Source organism: Oryctolagus cuniculus, chromosome 1, assembly GCF_051225735.1.
Source record: "Oryctolagus cuniculus isolate XC-2025 breed Fujian yellow rabbit chromosome 1, ASM5122573v1, whole genome shotgun sequence".
NCBI lineage: Eukaryota > Metazoa > Chordata > Mammalia > Lagomorpha > Leporidae > Oryctolagus > Oryctolagus cuniculus.
The window spans coordinates 118,943,161-118,965,337 of NC_142867.1; the positions used below are offsets into that span (position 1 = coordinate 118,943,161).

Sequence of the window (22,177 nt, forward strand, 5' to 3'; positions counted from 1 at the left end):
TGGATCTAAGCTTTGTCCTGGTCACACTTTTTAATTTATGAGTTGGATAAAGATGCAAGAAAATTAGTTATTTTATAGATGTCATATAACTGAGAGGGATAGTTAGTGAAAGTGTTAGATTGTAGAGTGAGAATTTTAAAAAGTAAAGAAATGTTAGCTATGTGAGGAAGAGATTTTTATTTTGTTTAATGCTGTAAACTAGCAAAAAGTCAGCTTTCAGAAATACTTATTAAATGAATGAACTTAGCAGATAAGAGAAGTGGGTCATATCTTTATTTTTTTATTTATTATGCTTTTAAGATTTATTTTATTTGAAAGGCAGAGTTACTGAGAGAAGAGGAGAGACAGAGAGAGGGATTGATCTTCCATCCACTGGTTCAGTCCATAAATGGCCACAACAGCTAGAACTGGGCCAGGCTGAGGCCAGGAGCCAGTGTCTTCCAGATTTCCCATGTGGTCACAGGGGCTGTCTTCTGCTGCCTTCCCAGGCATGTTAGCAGGGAGCTGGATTGCAAGTGGAGCAGCTAGGACTCGAACTATTGCCTATGGGATGTTGGCGCTGTAGATAGCAGCTTATCCTCCTTGGCCATAATGCTAACATGCCCCGCCCCCATCCCCTTTTTTCTTCTTTCTGTGTGTGTGTGTGTATATATACACATTATTTTTTATGGATCAAATCTATTAAGTTGCTTTTGGGATTGTTGACTCCCATGAATGGATCTGTTCAAAACTGGAATAGGTTGCTTTGGGATTTCATAACATCAGAGCCAAACACTAAGTAATTTTTCAAGGATGTTTTTAATTAATATTTATTTGAAAGGCAGGATTACAGAGTGGGAGAGGCAGAGAGAGAGAGGAGAGAGAGAGAGATTGAGCTTCCATCCACTGGTTCACTCCCCAAATAGCTACAATGGCCAGGGCTGGACCAGACTGAAGCCAAGAGCCTGGAGCATTTTCCAGGTCTCTCAGGTGGTTGCAGGGACCCAAGTACTTGGGCCATCTTCCGCTGCTTTCCCAGCGCATTAGCAGGGAGCTGGATCGGAAATAGAGCAGCTGGGTCTCAAACTGTTGCCCATATGAGATGCTGGCATCGCAGGCAGATGCTTAACTTGTTGCGCCACAGTGCCGGCACCAAAAAATTAATTATCAGGAATATTTAAAGATAATTTAAAAACTTGACTAATAGGACTAAGGTACTTTCAAGATCTTGTCCAACCATGTAATTTAGTTACTTAGCCTTCTGCTAGTTTTTTCATAAAGCTTTAAAAAATTTAAAAATAATCTTTTAAAAAATACACTTATCTTCTAATTCCACTTTTCTATGAACTGTGAACCAGTGGATGGAAGACCTCTCTCTCCCTCTCCCTCTCCCTCTCCCTCTCCCTCCCCTCCCCTCCCCTCCCCTCCCCTCCCCTCCCCCTTTCCCCTCTCTCTCTCTCTCTCTCTCTTCCTTTTTCTGTAGCTCTTTCAAATAAATAAACCTTTTTTAAAAAAAGTTACAGATAGCTATTTAAAGGATAGATCACTCTGGCTACCTCTGAAGTCAAATACAAGTAAATATCAGGATTACTTAAATATTATGTTGTGTGAATGTACTTGATTTTTTAAAGAATCAGTCCCCTATTTTGAGGCATTAACTTTCTAACTTAAATAGAATAGTGATTCCTCTTCTATATATTTGTGCACTGGTCCAGCACAAAAACTGAGTCATGTTATAATAAAAATTTGTTACAGCACTAGCCTTTTTCCTGGTTTATATCCCAAAATTCAATGGCAGTGAATGTGGATATATCTTGTGCTTTTTTTTTAAAGTAGCTACCTCCATAGTTTTCATTGTACACATTGTTATGAGATTAAATAGTCTTTTTACTGATGGATGTTTAAGTTATTTACCAATAGTATTGCTTTGAGTATCCTTGTGTTTGAATTTGTGGGATTGTTTCTGTGGATATGGTCTTAGAAGGGGAACGTGCTGGGGCTGGTGCCGTGGCTCATTTGGTTAATCCTCCGCCTGTGGCGCCAGCATCCCATATGGGTGCCAGGTTCTAGTCCCCGTTGCTCCTCTTCTGGTCCAGTTCTCTGCTGTGGCCTGGGAGGGCAGTGGAGGATGGTGCAAGTGCTTGGGCCCCTGCACCCACATGGGAGACCAGGAGGAAGCACCTGGCTCCTGGCTTTGGATCGGTGCTGCGTGCCAGCCGTAGTGGCCATTTAGGGGGTGAACCAATGGAAGGAAGGCCTTTCTCTGTCTCTCTCACTCTTCCTGTCTAATGAAAAAAAAAATGGAACGTGCTGACTCAAGGAATGAATATTCAAATTTTGACATCTTTTGCCATATGGCCTTCTAAAAAGGTTTTATCAGTTTTTATCATCTAAAAAGGTTTATAGATGGCTTTCCCTTACTTACGGGTCTGGGTTAGATCCTTATGATTTTCTGTATTTTCATAAACTTCATGATAATTATCTATTATCTTTTTCAATGATTTATCTACCACCTGCATTGGCTAATATAATATCTGTCATTTGGTTATAGTATTCATCAAGTGTAAATTAAGTTGAAAATCCTGACTGCGGTGTGCCTAATGTGTAACTGTTGTTTTCTTCCTGCCCTCCATGCTATGTGATGAAAGGCATTGCTCTACTTTCAGCTCATGTTTGGAATTTGGGAATGCTCTTTTCTAGAAACACAGCCCCCCCGCCCTTTAAAACATATTGATTTATTTATTTGAAAGGCAGAGTTACAGAGAGAGAAGGAGAGACAAAGATCTTCCATCCGCTGGTTCATTCCCCAAATGACCTCAACTACTGGGGCTGGGCCAAGCTGAAGCCAGGAGCCCAGTCTCCCATGTTGGTGGCAGTGGATCATGTACTTGGGCCATCTTCTTCTGTCCTCCCTGGCTCATTAGCAGGGAGCTGGATTGAAGGTGGAACAGCTAGGACTTGAACTGGTGCCCATACAGGATGCTGGTGCTATAAGCTGTGGCTTAACCTGCTATGCCATAGTGCTGGTCCCACATAGCCCCTGTGACTCCAACATTTTCCTTTAACTTAGTCTAAACTGTTGGTGTGTGTTGATACTTCTCTTAAGTTAATGGAAGAGATGAATCTGTTTCCTAACTTTGGTATAGGTGGTAATGCCTTTTACTTTTTCTTACATTTAAACATTTCTTTTTGTTTATTTTTTTCATCTAAGGTAGAGAATATTTTCATTTAAGGTAGAGAAAGTTCTATGAATTTTAAGTAACACGAGTGATTTTTCCAATAGAAATTAATTCCTTTATCTGTTTGCAAAATGTTCAATGTCATCCTTGTTTCTTTTTGTTTAGATAACCTCAAAATCTCCGACTTTGGCTTGGCCACAGTGTTTCGGCATAATAATCGTGAGCGTTTATTGAACAAGATGTGTGGTACATTACCTTATGTTGCTCCAGAGCTTCTGAAGAGAAAAGATTTTCATGCAGAACCAGTTGATGTTTGGTCCTGTGGAATAGTACTTACTGCAATGCTGGCTGGAGGTAAGACCATGGCAAATTCCTGTCCTAAGAAAAGTCAGATTTTTTTGCACTAAAATCAATTAAATAAACCAAGAGAGTCCATATTATAAATTTTTTGTTTTAAAAAATAATTGAGAGAAAGAGAAAGTATGCACTCACATCTACTGGTTCACTCTCTAAATGCCCAAAATAGCCAAGGCTGGACCAGAACTGAACCCAGAAGCCAGGAACTGAATCCAGGTTTCCCATGTGGCTAACAGGAATCCAATTACTTGAGTCATCACCCCACCTCCCAGGGTGTCCCTAAGCAGGAAGCTGGAGTCAGGAGCTAGAGCTGGGAATGTATTCCATACTCTGGTATGGGATGCAGACATCTTAACTGCTAGTCTATATGCTCATCCTCCTATTATATTATGTTTATATAATAGCATTTTAATCAGTTTGAATTTATACAACAAAGTACGGCAGACCACATGACTTGTAAACAGAAATTTGTAGACATTTCTCACAGATTTGGAGGCTGGAAATGTGAGATCAGGTGCCATGATACCCATGTTCTTGTGAGAGCCCTCTTGCTGGTTTGTAGAAGGCCATCTTTGTGTCCTCACGTGGCATAGAGCAGAAGGAACAGAAGCAAGCTCTGGCATTTTTAAAAATAAGGACAATAATCCAACTTATGAGGGCTTCCCCCTCATGACCTAATCACTTGCCCAAAGCCCTACCTCTAAATACTGTCACATTGTGAGTTAGGATTTCAGCATATATATTTTGGTATTTCAACATGAAGTGAGCAGGGAGCAGTGTACAGACATTAAGTACATCACAAGTAATAACTTACTTATAAAACTTGGAGCATACAATCCTGAAGATTTTTAGAAGTCTTATATATAGTTATTTCTTAAAATCACAATAACAATCTTGATTCATGTGAACACTTTGGAAGAGAGTAGGGCAAAAAGTGGTTCCTCTATCTTTTGAAGTGCCTCTAGAGTTTCTCTAAGTGGCATTCTTAGTTTGAAAACTGTAGTGAATATTAATTTGGAGGAAATTTTTCATGGATTTATATTATTTATTATTTTCTCTTGAAATCTTTCTAATGATATGAACACTGAGAAAACAGATTTCTTTCATTTTTAGAATTACCATGGGACCAGCCCAGTGACAGTTGTCAGGAATATTCTGATTGGAAAGAAAAAAAAACATACCTCAATCCTTGGAAAAAAATCGATTCTGCCCCTTTAGGTAACTATATTATCTTGATTAAAAGTTCTGATTAATTTGATAATGAAGTCTTGTGCTATTTGAATTTTTTCTTGAAATTACTAACATTTAAATGATCATGTAAATAATCTGTGATCCTTGTAAATAAACTAGAGAATATAAATTAAGAAAAAACCTTAAAACCCCAGTAAGTAGCTTTTAAGAAATATTATATGTATTAAATGTGCTTCTACACTTTGTAGTAAATATATATAATAAAAGTATATTTATTATACGTATATATTATTTATAAACAGGTATACTTTCACCAAAAAAAGAGATTATATTCCACTAGCTGTTTCATAACCTGTTTTTTGGCTTTAATGCTCTGTGAACATTTTTATTTATTTTTTTAAAGATTTATTTATTTGAAAGAGATACTAAAGAGGTAGAGACAGAGAGTTCATTCTCCTGTCTGCTGGTTCACTCCCCAAATGGCTGTAATGGCTGGAGGTGGGCTGATCCGAAGCCAGGAGCCAAGAGCTTCTCGTGGGTCTCCCACATGGGTGCAGGGGCCCAAAGACTTGGGCCATCTGCCACTGCTTTCCCAGGTGCACCAGCTTGGAGCTGGTTGGGAAGCAGAGCAGCCAGGACTCAAACCGGCGCCCATGTGGGATGCTAGTGCTGGAGGCCAGAGCTTTAACCTGCTGCGCCACAGCACCAGCCTCATGAACATTTTTCATGCTATCATTGTAGATCTGTGCCATTAAGCTCTGATAATATTCTGTTTCATGGAAAAAGTCTGTTGGAGATTTTAGATTTTTCCTAAATTTTCACTGTCATAAAGAGATGTGAAGGAGCCTCAAAACATTTGTGCAGAGTGGGATTAAAACTTAAGTTTATTTTGATTCAAAACACTTTCAAGTCCATGCATAGAACAGGTCTTCAAAAAGTTAATGGAAAATATATGTTGTGAAAAAAGACATAGATTTCAAAAATTTTTGCACCAAAATAAGCTCTTTTAATTACATTTTCCACAAACATTGTTAATTACCGTCATAGGATAAGCATACATGTAACTTTAAATTTACATGTACTCTTAAATTACTTCCTAAAATAAACCCTTAGAAGTGAAATTGTAGGATTAAAGGTGTGTGTAGTTTTTTTTTTTTTTTTTTAATTTTTATTTTTTTTTTTAGTGTGTGTAGTTTTTAATTATTATGGCTACTTTACCAAATTGCTTTTCTTTTTTTTTTTTTTTTTTTTTTTTTTTTTTTTAAGATTTATTTATTTTATTTGAAAGTCAGAGTTACACAGAGAATGAGAGGTAGAGAAAGAGAGAAGCCTTCCATCCACTGGTTCACTCCCCAGTCAGCCACAGTGGCCGGAGCTGAGCTGATCCAAAGCCAGGAGCCAAGAGCTTCTTCTGGGTCTCCCACGTGTTTGCAGGGGCCCAAGGACTTGAGCCATCTTCCGCTGCTTTCCCAGGCCATAGCAGAGAGCTAGATTGGAAGTGGAGCAGCTGGGGCACGAACCAGCGTCCATATGGGGTGCAGGCACTGCAGGTGGCTGCTTTACCTGCTATGTCACAGTGTCAGCCCCCAAATTGCTTTTCAGAAGATTCATATTTCATCAGTCTCATCACTTTTTATTAAAAAGTTTTAACTAATTTTCCAGTTTAAATAATGGTACAATTTTTAATTTTGTTTTAAATTTAATGGTAATAAAGGCTTATACTTTAATGTTTCTTATTTGCTTTCTATTTCGCTCAGTTGTGCTGAGAAGACATAGTTTTTCTTATGCTTTGAAAGTTTTTTAACATATTAATGTGATTTGGCCTTGCAGTTGTCACAAATACTTTTTACAAAATTTGTCATGTAATTTAATTTTTATGCTATTTTGACATGTGGAGGTTTTATTTTTCAAAAATATGGTCATTTGTGGTTTCTAACTGCAATGCCATGTTTAGAAAGCTATTTTCTATACCTAATGCCATTCTATAACGAAAGTGCCATATATTTTCATTTAGTGTCTTTATGATAATCACATTTTAATCTTCAGTTCCTTAGAATATAATTTTGATGTTGAAACGTTTATGGATTTTTTTTTTAAAGATTTACTTATTTTATTTGAAAGAGTTACAGGGAGAAGAAAGAGAGATCTTTCATCTGCTGGTTCACTCTCCAAATAGCTATAAGGGCCAGGGCTGAGCCAGGCCAAAGCCAGGAGCCAAGAGTTTTATCCTGGTTTCTCATGTGGGTAGTGAGGGCCCAAGTACTTGGGTGAACTTCCTCTGCTTTTCAAGGTGCATTAGTAGGAGCTGGATCTGAAGTGGAACAGCTGGTACTCAAACTGGTGCCCACATGAGATACCAGTATTGCAGATGGAGGCTCAACCCACTGCCACAGCGCCAGCCCTGAGACATGTGTGAATTTTTTATCAAGATAATTAAGAGGGTTGGCAGTGTAGTGCAGCAGACTGAGCTGCTGTTTGCAACAGCATCCCATATGGACACTGATTAGAGTCCCAACTGTTCCAGTTCCCATCTGCTAATGTGTCTGAGAAAGCAGCAGAGGATGATGGCCCAAGTACTTGGTCCCCTGTATCCATGTGGGAGCCCCAGAGGAAGCTCCTGCCTTCCACTTGGCCGACCACTGGTCATCCCCCTGTGTCTCTTGCTCTCTCGCTGTAACTATGACTTTGGAATAAATAAATCAGTCTTTAAAAAAAAAAGATAAGATACCTTAGGTTGATGATTGGTTATATTATTGTCTCTTAAAATGCTTTTGGTAAGTAAATTTGTTTTCAAAAACTGGAAGAGGAAGTAGCTTGAGAACATGAAATATTGTAGCAATGAAATTTGATACTGAAAATACTTAAGAGGGCTTGTTTTGTTTTGTTTTTGTTTTTTTGTTTAAAACGCAGAGTGATAAGAAGAGACAGAGTGAGAGAGATCTTCCGTCTTCTGTTCACTGCCCAAATGGCCGCAACAGCCAGGCTGGGCCAGGCTGAAGTCAGGAGTCTGGAACTCCATCTGGGTCTCCCCTGTGGGTGCAGGGGCCCAAATGTTTGGGCCATCTTCACTGCGTTCCAGGCCATTAGCAGGGAGCTGGATCAGGAGTGGAGCAGCTGGGACTTTAACTGGCGCCTGTATGGGATGTTGGTGTCACAGGCAGTGGTTTAACCTGCTGTGTTACAATATTGGCCTTGCCATATGATTTCTAACCTGCATGACTCTATTGTAAATGTTGTCTTATTGTTTTTTCTTCAGCTCTGCTGCATAAAATCCTAGTTGAGAATCCATCAGTAAGGATTACCATTCCAGACATAAAAAAAGATAGATGGTACAACAAGCCACTCAAGAAAGGTAATATTGTTAAAATACATGTATTTTCTCTGCAATAAAAAAGTTATCACACATCAACGATAAAATAACTGGTCTCTGTACTGGGGTGATTATATTAATGAAAAGGATGGTCAGAGTATTAACAGCTAAGCATTTGACTAAATCTTAGAGATTAGGGAAGACCTTTCTTCTTAAGGAAATGACATTGACTCTAAGATTTAAAGATTAAAGGGGAGCTGGTAAGATGAATTGCAGATTTAATTCTAAGCATAGGAAGCAACATTTGGAAAGTCTTAGATTTTAGAAAGTTTTGTGCATTTGAGGAACTTGAAAGGTTATAACATGGATCATGTCTGTCTGGTTTATTGTTGTATCACTAATTATTAGCACAGTGTATTGTGTATATTTGTTGAGTAAATGGTTGAAGACAGAAGAGGGAGAGGTTTTAGATGATGCTGGAGAGGAAGATAGTGCCTAAGTTCCAGAGAAGGACCTTGTAAACCGTGTGAACGATTTGGGGTTTTAGCTTAAGGCCATTGGGGACACTTGAAAGTTTAAGCAAGAAAATGATGTGGTCATTTAAAAAATTTTTTTTCTGTCTATTTTTCTTCATTTATGATGAATGGGATAAAAATCAAAGTCATATAGGTTTTTATACTAGTAGCCTAAATGTGAGAAAATGGTAGCATGGAATATGTTAGTGGCAATAGAAATTTAATAGCTAGAATTGATAGGACTGCTGACTGTTTAGGTGTAGAAAATGAAGGGGAATGAAGAATCTAGAATGAGTCATGGGTTCTGATAATTTAGGAGGAAAAATTTTGGGAAATTTTTATTTGATTTTGGACATACTGATTTGAGGAGCTAAGTGAAAATAGTGGGTGTGTGAGTTTGTGTGTATGTGTAAATGTAACTCAGGAGATAGGACTAGGCACCTCAAACTTTGTGTCCCAAGCTGAGTTGCTGACTTTTCCCCTTCAGAAATACTCCTTTCACGGTTTTGTCTGTCTTGGTTAATTTGCAGGTGCCTCCTTGTCAGAAACCTCGGAGTCATTTTTCAGCCATCTTTATCTCTCACCTCACATTCAGTTCACTAGGATATTCTGTTAACCTATTTTTCAAACATCTAGAATCTGACCATATTTTTCCCACCTCCACCTATCCTAATCAGTCCAAAGTACTGTTTTACTCAAATCCTCTAGTGCTGTGTTTCTTACTCAGAGTATGAACGAAAATCATTTCATGTCCCATGAGATCATGCATAACTTGTCCCTTTCATTACCTCTCAGATCTCAGTACTGCTTTCTATAACCCTTGGCCATAGCTATTTTGTTCTCCTGTTCTTCAGGTACTGGAGGCACATTTCTCCCTCACTGTTTTTGTCATGACTGTTCCCTATGCCTGGTAGTATTTTTCTCTGTGAGAATTATGAATATTTGTAAATCTTATTCTCTCACCTTCTTTGGACATTGACTTTGTTGTCAACCTTTTAACAAGCGTTTCCTGGTCATTCCCTTTAAAACTGTACCTCCCTCCCCTCAACACACTTCTTTATTTTCCACTGTTACATTTAATACCTTTTCTTCTCTGTAGAACCTAGGGTTTAGTCTGTTTTGCTTGCTGCTGAATACTTAACTCTTAGAATAATGATTGGCATGTAGTAGATCTAATAAAATATTTGAGTGAAGCAATCAATAAATAAAAAGGTTGGCTAAGTGTAAGCATGTTGACTGTTTGAATAAAGATAGAGGAACTTGGAAGAGGCTGAAAGTATAAGAGAAAGAGCATTAGTATCCTTGAGGGTTAGTACCCTTGAGGGGGGGAGGAGGGTATGGACTTCATAGTATAGGCAGAGGAATGATTATTTGGTGGGAGGATGGAATGAAGGAAAGGCTGGGGAGCAGTGTAAGTTAGAAATTGTAGTAGTAACAAGTTAAAGTAGTTTCTGTCTAATGGCTTTATGTTCTGAGAGCGGAGATGACATCGTATGCTAAGTAATGGGATGATGGAGGAGGTCATGAGAATTTCAGAAGAATGTAGAAGTTTTGAAATAATCCATGTGGAGAAAGAAAAGGAAACTGACTACAGAAACAAATTGAATTGATTGCCAGCGTGGCAGGTTCAGCTGAGGATTGTAGCAGTGAATTTCTAGTGCCATGATTTTCTATATAATGATCACTGGTAGAGCTTTGCTTCAAAACATGTTTTGGTTTTTTTCTAATTGTTAATTTGGAGGGCGGAATGACAGGACAGAGTCAGATCTATTCACTTAGTTCACTCCCTAGGTCTGGGCCCGGCCAATACCATGAGCAGGAAACAGTCTGGGTCTGACATCTGAGTGGCGTGGACCCAAGTACTGCTAGAATCAGAACCAAAGTTGAATTCAGACCCAAGCACTCTAATATGGGATGTGAACATCCTAAGTAGCAGCTCACTCCTGCCCCCTTAAATTTTTAAGAAAATTTAATTTCTACTTTATTTGAAAGGCAGAGAGAGACCGACAGAGATCTATCTGCTGGTTCACTCTCCAGATGCTTGCAACTGCCAGGGTTGGGACAGGTCAAAGGCAGGAGCTAGAAACACCATCCAGATCTCCCATGTATGTGACAGAGATCCAAGTACTTGAGCCATCACTGCTGCCTTCCGGGGTATGCATTAATAAGAAGCTGCATTTGGAAGTGGAACTGGGACTCAAACCCAGGCACTCTGATATGGGATGCTGGCGTCTCAAGCAAGCAGCATCTTAACTGCTACTTCAGATGCCCACCCATTGGTAAAGCTTTTGCAAGGGAGCTAATAGTGATGCACAGAATAGTTTATACTGTTTATCGCTATTGCCATGATTATTTTTTATTTTAAAAAGTTTTGGTCTTTGGGGCTGGGCTGTGGTGTAGCAGGTTAAGCCTCTGCCTACAGCACTGGCATCACAAATGTTTGCCAGTTTGAGTTGTGGCTACTCCACTTCCGATCAGCTCCCTGCTAGTGGCCTGGGAAAGCAGTGGAATATGGCCCAGGTCGTTGGGCCCCTGAACACACATGGGAGACCGGTAGGAAGCCTCTGGCTCCTGGCTTCAGATCAGCTCAGCTCCGGCCATGGTGGCCATCTGGGGAGTAAAGCAGCAAATGGAAGACCTTTCTCTCTGTCCCTCTCTCTGTAACTTTGCCTCACAAATAAAGTCTTAAAAAAAATTTGGTCTTAGAGGTATATCTCTCTTTCTTCCTAGAACATTTTTATCCATAAAAAGTACTATTAAAATTGTGGTCTTAGCATGATACTCCATACTTGAGCATGCTTACAGGTCATGGTTTGTGACATACATAATTTGACAAGTGGGTCTTAGTTCTTAGTAGATTTGTAATTTGACCACCTTTCTTATACAATCATTTAGAAAGAGCTGCTGCTGTTTTATATCTGTGTTGTGTTAAATAAATGGATTTAGATGTGATTTTACTTGTTCAGATTGCCAGTGGGTTAATTTAAAGATATCTACAAGCCGGCGCCGCGGCTCACTAGGCTAATCCTCCACCTTGCAGCGCCGGCACACCGGGTTCTAGTCCCAGTCGGAGTGCCGGATTCTGTCCCGGTTGCCCCTCTTCCAGGCCAGCTCTCTGCTGTGGCCAGGGAGTGCAGTGGAGGATGGCCCGAGTTCTTGGGCCCTGCACCCCATGGGAGACCAGGAGAGGCACCTGGCTCCTGCCTTCGGATAGGCGTGGTGCGCCGGCCGCAGCGGCCATTGGAGGGTGAACCAATGGCAAAAGGAAGACCTTTCTCTCTGTCTCTCTCTTTCACTGTCCACTCTGCCTGTAAAAAAAAAAAAAAAAAAAAGATACCTACATAGAAGACTTGAAAGCATTTGTATTTGTTTTCTGTTTTTAGGGGCGAAGAGACCCCGAGCCACTTCAGGTGGTGTATCAGAGTCTCCTGGTGGATTTTCTAAGCATATTCAATCCAATTTGGACTTCTCTCTGGTAAACAGTACTTCGAGGTGAGACTAAATAAGATTAAGTAGTTGTTGAATGTGGTATTCTTTATGAAGAATAATGCATGTATATATTTTTATGTGTTTATATATTTTTAAAATAACAAAACATAGTCTTAAAAAAAGTGTGAGAATGGTTGTGGGATAGAAGGAAAGGCCTGGCATATTTTATTTAAAGATATATTTTCCCCCCTCTGTCTTAATACCTCAGTGAAGAAAATGTGAAATATTCCAGTTCTCAACCAGAGCCACGGACAGGACTCTCCTTATGGGACACCAGTCCTTCATACATTGATAAACTGGTACAAGGGATCAGTTTTTCCCAGCCCACCTGTCCTGATCATATGCTTTTGAATAGTCAATTACTTGGCACCCCAGGATCCTCACAGGTAAGAATTAATTTTTCAGATAAATCATAGCAGCTCTTATTTTTTATTGTCTTAGCATCTTTTTTGAATGTTTATTAGGTGTATAGTGTTAATACTTTTAATTCATATGTATTTTTTGACAAGGAAAAAGAATTAGAGGAGACTTTCATGAAAAAGAATCTTGAGTCACAGAAAAGACTAAATAGTTATATGACTGCTTTTGGTTCTAGTAGATTTATTCAGCTTTCCTTTGATTGTCATGTAGAATCCCTGGCAACGCTTGGTCAAAAGAATGACGAGATTCTTTACTAAACTGGATGCAGACAAATCTTATCAGTGCTTGAAGGAGACCTGTGAGAAGTTGGGCTATCAGTGGAAGAAGAGTTGTATGAATCAGGTATATTTTGTTGATTTTCGTCACGTCATTTTCTGCAGAAAATTTAAGTATTTGAATAAAAGCTGTTACTATCAGTATATTTTAGAAATAGAAAGTAGCCGGCGCCGCGGCTCACTAGGCTAATCCTCCACCTAGCGGCGCTGGCACACCGGGTTCTAGTCCCGGTCGGGGCGCCGGATTCTGTCCCGGTTGCCCCTCTTCCAGGCCAGCCCTCTGCTGTGGCCAGGGAGTGCAGTGGAGGATGGCCCAGGTGCTTGGGCCCTGCACCCCATGGGAGACCAGGAAAAGCACCTGGCTCCTGGCTCCTGCCATCGGATCGGCGCGGTGCGCCGGCCGCAGTGCGCCAGCCGCGGCGGCCATTGGAGGGTGAACCAACGGCAAAGGAAGACCTTTCTCTCTGTCTCTCTCTCTCACTGTCCACTCTGCCTGTCAAAAAAAAAAAAAAAAAAAAATAGAAAGTAATCAGTTTACTATGAAAAAGAAACAATTACAATTAGGATTTAAGTAAATGTTTCTTAAGAAATAATATTTCTTGGGGTGGGCATTTGGCCTAATGATAAGTTGCCTGCATCCCATGTTCAGAATATCTGAGTTCAATGCCCAGCTCTAGTTCCTGATTTCAGCTTCTTGCTAAGGTGGACCTTTAGAGACAGCAGTGGTTCAGGTCGTTGGGTTCCTGCCACCCATGTGGAAGACTTGGATTGAATTTCCAGTTTCCTTCTTTGGCTCTGGCCTTTGGCATGCCTGTAGCAGGCACTTGGGAGTGAGTCAGTGGATAGGAGCTTTCTGCTCTCCGTCTGTCTCTCTGCCTCTTCTTACTCACAAGTTTAAGACATCTGTCTCTCTGCCTCTCGAATAAGTAAATAAATACAGTTTGAAACAAAAAATAATACTTTTTAAAAGACCTCACTTAGGTTATTAAAAATAAGTAGCTGGAGTCCTTTTCTTAAGAACTATATACTTATAATCATTAATAATTTACTCCCTTCTATGAAGGAGAAATTGGCAGTTCTATACTTTCTCCCATCATTGAGCACACCTATCATTTTTTGTTGATTCTATTACTATAGCATAGTTACAGTATTCTAATAGGTCTTTTGGCTTTTCAGAAAAATGTCAGTGTCGTAAAAGAAGGGACTATTCAGTATTAAAGGAAACCGAAGAGTTCTGATAACTAAGTGCAGTACAGGGCCTTTACTAGATTGTAGATCAAAACAGCAACAACAGCAAACACCGTAAAAAATGTCATTAGGGGGCCGGCGCTATGGCATAGTAGGCTGTGCCTCTGCCTCCTGCACCAGCATCCAGTATGGGTGCAGGTTCGTGTCTCGGCTGTTCCTCTTCTGATACAGCGCTCTGCTACGGCCTAGGAAAGCAGTGGAGGATGGCCAAAGTGCTTGGGCTCATGTGCTCGCATGGGCGACCCAGAGGAAACTCTTGGCTCCAGGCTTCAGACTGGCCCAGCTCTGGTCATTGCAGCCATTTGGAGAGTGAACCAGTGGTTGGAGGACCTTTCTGTCTCTCCCTCTCTCTGGCTGTGGCCCTACCACTAAAATAAATAAATAAAATCTTAAAAACTACAACAATAATTAAACATCATTTGAATTATTTGGGAAATTTGAATATGGACTGTATGTTAGATAATGTTGACCTGTCAGAGTGTGTCAGATTTTGACACAAAATCAAAATCTGAGCTGTCGGATTTTGGTGGTGTGATGAAACAGGACTGCAGGAAAGATACATTGAAGTAAAGGTGAAACAAAGTGGTGTCTGCAACTTAGTTTTTGAAAAATTAAAGGGCAAATAACTATACATTAGAGAAACACGAGGAAAGACCAGTAAACTTAAGTATAACTGGGTAGGTAAGGCACATGAAGGGTACATTGTTTTAGTATTTTGGTATTTTGGTAGATTTGTAAGTTTTCAAAATTAAAAATTAGGGGGAAATGTTACTGTGTAGAAATCTGAGACCAGCCTCATTTTTTTGTCACCTATATAGATGATTCACCTTTTTAAAAAAACATAGATTAATAGAGATTAAATTTGCATAACACAAAATTCATTACTTTTAACTATTTTAAAGTGTACAATTCAGTGATTTTTAGTATATTCACAAGGTTGTGCAGCCATCATCCCTAATTTTAGAACATCCATCCCCACAGAAGCAAATTGTGCCACTAAGCAGTCATTCCCCCATTCTCCACCCTCAGTATCCGCCAATCCACTTTCTGTAAGGATTGCCTTTTCTGGACCTGTCTTCTTTGATTTAGCATATTTTCAAGGTTCATCCATGTTGTAGCATGTGTCAGTACTTTATTCCTTTTTATGGCTGAGTGATATTCCATTGTGCGGCTGTAATGCATATTGTTTATCCGCTCATCTGTTGATGAACATTTGAATTGTTTCTGATTATAGGGAAAAACTTAGTTTTTGACTATTTTTTTGGTAAAGATTTATTTATTTATTTGAAAGTCAGAGTTACACAGAGAGAGAGAAGGAGAGGCAGAGAGAGAGGTCTTCCATCTACTGGTTCACTCCCCATTGGCTGCAACTGCTGGAGCTGAGGCAATCTGAAACCAGGAACTTCTTCTGAGTCTCCCTCGTGGGTGCAGGGGCCCAAGGACTTGGGCCATATTCTGCTGCTTTCTTAGGCCACAGCAGAGAGCTGGATTGGAAGAGGAGCAGCTGGGGCTCGAACCAGTGCCTATATGGGATGCAGACATTGCAGGAGGCGACTTTACCTGCTTTGCCACAGTGCCAGCCCCAATTTTGACTATTAAGTGTGATTTTAGATGTGGATTTTGCCTTTTTTTTAAACATAAATCTTGATTAAGAGAAAATGGTTTTCAGAATAGATCACAGAGCAAACCCAGCTGTATGCTATTAAGAGATGCAGCTAAACACAAAGGTTTGGAAAACGTGAGAGTTAAATATATACCAGGGAGACACAACTACAAAGAAAGTAGGGGTGGATATACTAACATCACACAACTTAGAATTGAAGACAAAGGAAAGAAGGGTATGTTATTATGTAAGGGGTATAATTCAGTGAAGACAACATTTATAAATATATACCAAATTATATAGCATCCACTTTTTTTTAACTAACACACAACACACGCACTTTTTTAAACTTCCATATGAGAGAAAACACATTTCTCTGTGTGGGACTTACTTTACTAAGCATGATTTCCAGCTCCATCCATTTTGTTGCAATTGCCAGGATTTCATTTTTTATAGCTAATACTCCATTTATGTGTGTGTGTGTGTGTGTGAGTGTGTACCACATTTATTTACCCATTTGTCTTATTACTGGACATCTAGGTTGATTCCATATCTTTTTTTTTTTTTTTTTTTAAGATTTATTTATTTGCATGTCAGAGTTACACAGAGAAGGGAGAGGCAGAGAGGGAGAGAGAGAGAGGTCTTCCATCCAATGGTTCACTCCCCAATTGGCCGCAATGGCCAGAGCTGCGCCGATCCGAATCCAAGAGCCAGGAGCTTCCTCCAGGTCTCCCATGTGTGTGCAGGGGCCCAAGGACCTGGGCCATTTTCTACTGCTTTCCTGGGCCACAGCAGAGAGCTGGATCGGAAGTGGGGTAGCTGGGTCTCGAACTGGCACCCATATGGGATGCCGGTGCTCCAGACCAGGGTGTTGACCTGCTGCACCACAGCACCGGCCCCAGATTCTATATCTTGATAGTATTTTGAATAGTGCTCTAGTAACCATGGGAGTACAGGTACTTCTTTGATATGCTGACTTCATTTCCTTTGGCTATTTTTCCTGAAGCTGGGTAGCTGGGTCATATGGTAGATCTATTTTTAGTTTTTAAAGAGAATTCTATTCTGTTTCCCATAGTGACTGCTAATTTGCACTCCCCCAGCAGTATGTTAAGGTTTCCTTTTCTCCAGCTGGGTTTTTCATGGGTGTTCTTCATCAGTTTGAGGAAGGTCCTTTCTCTTCCTGGTTTATTGAGTGTTTTTATCATGGAAGGATGTTGAATTTTGTCAATTTTTTTTTTTTTTTTTTGCATCATTTGAGATGAGCATATGAGTTTCTCCCCAGTTAATATATATTGCTTTTTGTATTTTGAGCAAACCTTGTATTCCTGGACTTGCTCACAGTGTATAATCCTTTCATTATGTTGCTGAGTTCAATTTGCTAGTATTTACTTGAGTATTTACTTTATATTCATAAGAGATTTTCATCTGTACTTTTCATGTGATGTCTTTGGCTTTGATATCAGTGTAATATTAGATAAGTTAGGGAGTCTCTTCTGTTTTTTGGAAAAGTTTAAACATTGATGTTAATTCTATATAAATATTTGGCTGAATGAAACCATCTAATTCTAGGGAAAAAAATTAATGATAAGGGTATCTAAGTATGTAGTTACCTAAATATCTATCTTAGAGTTTTTTGTTTTGTTTGATTTGGTTTTTAAGATTTATTTGAAAGGAGGAAGTAGAGAGAGAGTGAATTGGTTTCTATCCATTGGTTCCTTCCCAAATGTCTGCAACTGACAGGCAAGGCTAGGCTGATGCCAAGAGCCAGAAGCTCCATCTTGGTCTCCCACATGGCTGGCAGGAAACCAAATACTTGAGTCATCATCTGCTGCCTCTCAGATAAATTAGCAGGAAGCTGGATTGGAAGTATGATGTAGCCGGGACTTGAATTAGTACTCTAATATCAGATAGTGGGTGTTTCAAGTAACAGCAATCTGCTGTATCAAGATGCCTGCCCTTTGGAAATTTTATGAATACTGAGGGTGTGCTTTGTTGTGAAGCGGGTCAAACCACCTCCTGGGATACCCCTGTGCCATATCAGAGTGGCTGGTTCAACAGTTGGCTCCTCTGCTTCCCATCTAGCTTCCTGCTAATGCTCCTGGAAGACAAGAGATGATGGCTCCTGCAATACACATGGGAGATTCAGATAGTATTCTAGGTTCCTGGCTTCGGCCTGGCCCAGTCCAGCCCCAGCTGTTGTGGGTGATTGGGGAGTGAACCAATAGGTAGACAGTCTTGAAGTGTCTTGGCTTTCTCTCTCTCTCTCTGTTGCTCTTTCAAATAAATTTTTAGAATATTATCTTTTGATTAATGACCCAATGTCTTACAATAGATATGTTCAGGTTTTCTATTCTTGAGTCAATTCTGGTAATAAATATATATTTTTTAAAGATTTGTTTACTTATTTGAAAAGCAGAGTTACAGAGAGAAAGAGAGAGATCTTCTGTCTGCTGGTTCACTCCCTAAATGGCCACAACGGCGAGAGCTCGGCAGATCCAAAGCCAGGAGCTTCTGGGAATCCTGCCTGCGGTGCAGGGCCCCCAGGCCTTGGGTTTTTTGCATGCTCTGGCTCAAGACTAATCAATTATGTTGATCTTTTCAAAGAACTGACTTGTGGCTTCATTGATTTTTTTTTTTCTGTTCTTTATCTCTCTATCTTTATTGTTTTTTTATTATTTCCCTCATTTGGATTTAGCTTGTTCTTCTGTTTTCTTGTGTGATTGCTTTAATTGGTTATTGATTGGAGATTATTTCTTTAAAATAGGTTCTGTTTTTCAGGGCAGATTGCCTGTATACTCCTGCTCCTTTTAATATATCACCTCCACCATTATTGTTACCCATCAGAGTGGTACACTTGTTACAAATGATGAGCCTAAATGGACACATCATTATCACTCAAAGTCCCTTGTTTATGATAGGATTCATTCTTGTGTGTTCTGTTCGCCTGGACAAATGCATACTGACATATCCACCATTATATTAACATACAGAGTAGCTTACTGTCCAAAAAATCCTTTTTGCTCCATCTATTCTTCTTCTCCACCCCCAGCTCTTGGCAGCACTGCTCTTTTCACTGTCTCCATAGCTTTGTCTTTCTGTAATGTGTTAGATAGAGTTGGAATCACTGAGTATGTAGGCTTTTCAGACTGGCTCCTTTTACTGAGTAATATGCATTGTAGTTCTTCCATGTCTTTCATGGCTTGATAGCTCCTGTCTTTTTTTAGTGCTGAATATTGTTTCATTGCCTGGTGTGCTATGATTTTTTGTTTGTTTTTTCATACACTTAGCTACCAAAGAATATTGTGCTTACTTCCAAGTTTTGGTAGTTATAAATAAAGCTGCTGTAAGCAAAGTGCATATTTCTGAGGACGTAAGTTTTCATTTCTTTAAGTATATGTCAAGGAGCACAGTTCATGGAGCAAGTGGTAAGAGTATAATTAATGAGAAATTAACAAACCATTCCCCAAAGTAGCTGTGCTATTGAGCAATAACAATGAGTGAAAATTCCTGTTGCTCTACATCATTCTTGTAATGTAAATGCTTATAGTAATTAATTAATTTACCTCTGAACACTGCTCTTTCCCTCAGTTTGGTATGTCATGTTTTCATTTTCATCTCTATCAGTGTATCAAAGGTTTTTTTTTTTTTTTAAAGATTTATTTAATTTTTTGAGAGGCAGAGGCAGATAGAGATCCTCCATCTGTTGGTTCACTCCCCAGTTGGCTGTAACAGCCAGTGGTGGGCCAGGCCAAAGCCAGGAGCTTCATCTGGGTCTCCCACGTGAGTACAGAGACCCAAGTGCTTAGGCCATCTTCTGCTGCTTTCCCAGGTCCATTAGCAAGGAGCTGGATTGGAAGTGGAGCAGCTGGGACTGGAACTGGCATGAGATTCCGGTGCTGCAAGCAGTGGCTTAACCCACTGCTCCACAGCGCTGCCCTCTTATCAAAATATTTTCTGATTTTCTTGTGATTTCTTCCTTGACTCATTACTTACTTAGGTATGTGGTTTAATTTCCGCATTTGTTAATTTTCCAAAGTTCCTTGTGTTACCGGTTTGTGATTGCATTCCATTGAGATCAAAAAACATATTTTGTATGTTTTTAGTCTTTTACAATTTTTTGAGACTGGGGTTTTTTTTGCCTAACATAAGGTCTATACTGGAGAGTATCCCAGGTACACTGAAGAAACATGTGTATTCTGCGGTTGTTACTGTGTTATATATGTGTTATGTCCAGCTGCTTCATATTATTCCTCAGATGTCTTATTTCCTTGTTTATCTTTTTTCTCATATTTTATATTCCTTATTGATAAAGTAGTATTGAAGTCTTAAGCTATTATTGCTGAACTCACTATTTCTTACTCTAATCCTCTCAGTTTGGTCTCATTTAAGTGTTCATTTGTTATTTATGTATGGATATGTGTTTATAATTGCTCAGTCTTCTTGATGTATTGATTCTTTTAATATTGCGTAATGTCCTTTTTGCCTCAACAAATTTTATTAGTCAATTTTGTTTGATACTAGTATAGCCATACTAGTTCCCTTTTTTGTTTATGTGGACTGTTTTCCTTCCATTTACTTTCAGTCTTTTTCTAAATCTAAAATGAATGTAGGCAGCATATAATTGGATTATGTTTTTTCTGCCACTTTCTGCTTTTCAAATTATTTTTAATGATTTAAAAGTTATTTATTAGAGAGGGAGATAGAGAAAACTCCCATCTATTGGCTTACTTCCCAAGAGCCTCAGGCTGGGGCGAAGCCCAGAGCCAGGAATTCAGTCTAAGTCTTCTGTGTGAGTGGAAGGAACCCAGTCACTTGAGCATCACTGCTCCTTCCCAGGGTCTGCGAGGAAACTGAGGTAAGGAGCAGAGTGGTGTATCGAACCCAAGTACTCTGTTAGCTAGGCAAACACTCGCCCCGATCTCTGCCTTTTAATTGGAGAATTTAATTTGTTTACTTCCATGATGGTTATAAGAAACAGTTTGTTTTCTACATGTCTTAAGTCTTTTTTAGTCCTTAAATTTTGTATTTTTGCATTTTTTTGTTTTCAGGTTTTTTTTTTTTAAAGATTTATTTATTTATTTGAAATGCAGAGTATCAGAGAGAGGAGACATACACAGAAAGAGATCTTCCATCTGCTAGTTCTGCTAGTTCACTCCCTCTCTTTTTTTTTTTTCCTTCCTTTTAAGATTTATTTTATTAATTTGAAAGGCAGAGCTAAGAGAGAGAAATCTTCCATCCGCTGGGTCACTTTTCAAATGGCTGCAAAGGCTGGTGCTGGGCCAGGCTGAAGCTGGGAGCCAGGAACTTCTTCGTGGTCTCCTATGTGGGTGTAGGGGCCCCCAAGCACTTAGAGCCACCCTCCTCTCTTTCCCAGGTGCATTAGCAGAGAGCTGGATTGGAAGTGGAGCAGCTGGGAGTTGAATGAGCACCTATATGGGATGCTGGCGTCATAGGCTGACGCTTAACCTGCTGCACCACAGTGCTGGTCCCTTATATTTTTATTTTCTTTGTTTCTTCTTTCGGTTACATTTTGATAAAATGCTGATTCTTTTGGTGCTAAGATTTCACATAGATTCAGTTTCTTCTAATGGAACTGTACTCTATTTACAAGTTGTTTGGGGTTGAACACATGGCACCCAGAGAAAAATCCTGGATTGAGTGAGATTTTCAGCACACTTACTACTACTCTTGTTATGGAAGTAACCTACAAATTTTTATCCCCGAAGTGTTACTGACTTGAGAATACAGTTTTTGTTAAGAGTATTCTTTACTCTCATATCTGGCTTTACTTTTTTTTCTTTGACCTAGGTTACTGTATCGACTACTGACAGGAGAAACAATAAACTGATTTTCAAAGTGAATTTGGTAGAAATGGATGAGAAGATATTGGTTGACTTCCGACTTTCTAAGGTAAGGTATTTTTTAATATGTTTCATTATATTATTCTGAAAATATTTTTAAATTGGTAAGTTTTAATGGCATTTTATTTGGTTACATTAGTGTCCCTTTATCCATTTTCACTTTATGTTTTCAGTTATCTACTCTCAACCATAGTTCAGAAATATTAAATAGAAAATTCCAGAAATAAGCAGCTGATAAGTTTTAAATATACAGACATCTGAGTAGCACAATGAGATCTTGTGTCATCCCACTCCATCTTACCTGGGATATGAATCATGCTTTTGTTTAATGAATTCACACTGTATATGCCACCTGCCTGTTACTTATTTAGTAATGTTAACTGAAGTAATCAAAGTTAAAGTTTATTTAGCTAATCCAACTGAGGATGTAAACTCAAAAACAATCAGTTACTTGCCTGAGTTGGCTGTTCCCACAAGCCTGAGTTTGGTTATAGGTTTTAAACTTTTCTTAAAGGGTATGTGCATTGCATCAGGTTTGAACAATATAGATTTATATGTGATTATCAATCACTGAAAATTGAAGAATATCTCTTTGAAAATCAAAGAACATATGGTACTAGTTAACAGATTTGATTATTGATTAAGGAGGTAAATTACATTCTCATACTATGTGTTACCTCTGTGCAGGGAGAGGCAAATAATGGGGTCATTAATCACTTGACAATGGCCCGCTGACGTACAGCTTAAATC

The 22,177-nt window shown here is 39.3% G+C and overlaps 1 protein-coding gene across 4 annotated transcripts in view; it reads left to right on the forward strand.

Annotated features, from left to right (window-relative positions):
- Nucleotides 1-22,177, forward strand: part of CHEK1 (checkpoint kinase 1) — a 34,109-nt gene that overhangs the window by 6,373 nt on the left and 5,559 nt on the right. For all 4 annotated transcript variants that reach the window (XM_008259670.4, XM_051848218.3, XM_051848229.3 and 1 more), the window contains exons 6-12: nt 3,324-3,512; nt 4,629-4,733; nt 7,963-8,058; nt 11,915-12,023; nt 12,229-12,406; nt 12,651-12,782; nt 21,375-21,476. In XM_008259670.4, coding sequence (XP_008257892.1) covers nt 3,324-3,512; nt 4,629-4,733; nt 7,963-8,058; nt 11,915-12,023; nt 12,229-12,406; nt 12,651-12,782; nt 21,375-21,476 — 911 coding nt within the window. The remainder of the gene's footprint in view (nt 1-3,323; nt 3,513-4,628; nt 4,734-7,962; nt 8,059-11,914; nt 12,024-12,228; nt 12,407-12,650; nt 12,783-21,374; nt 21,477-22,177) is intronic.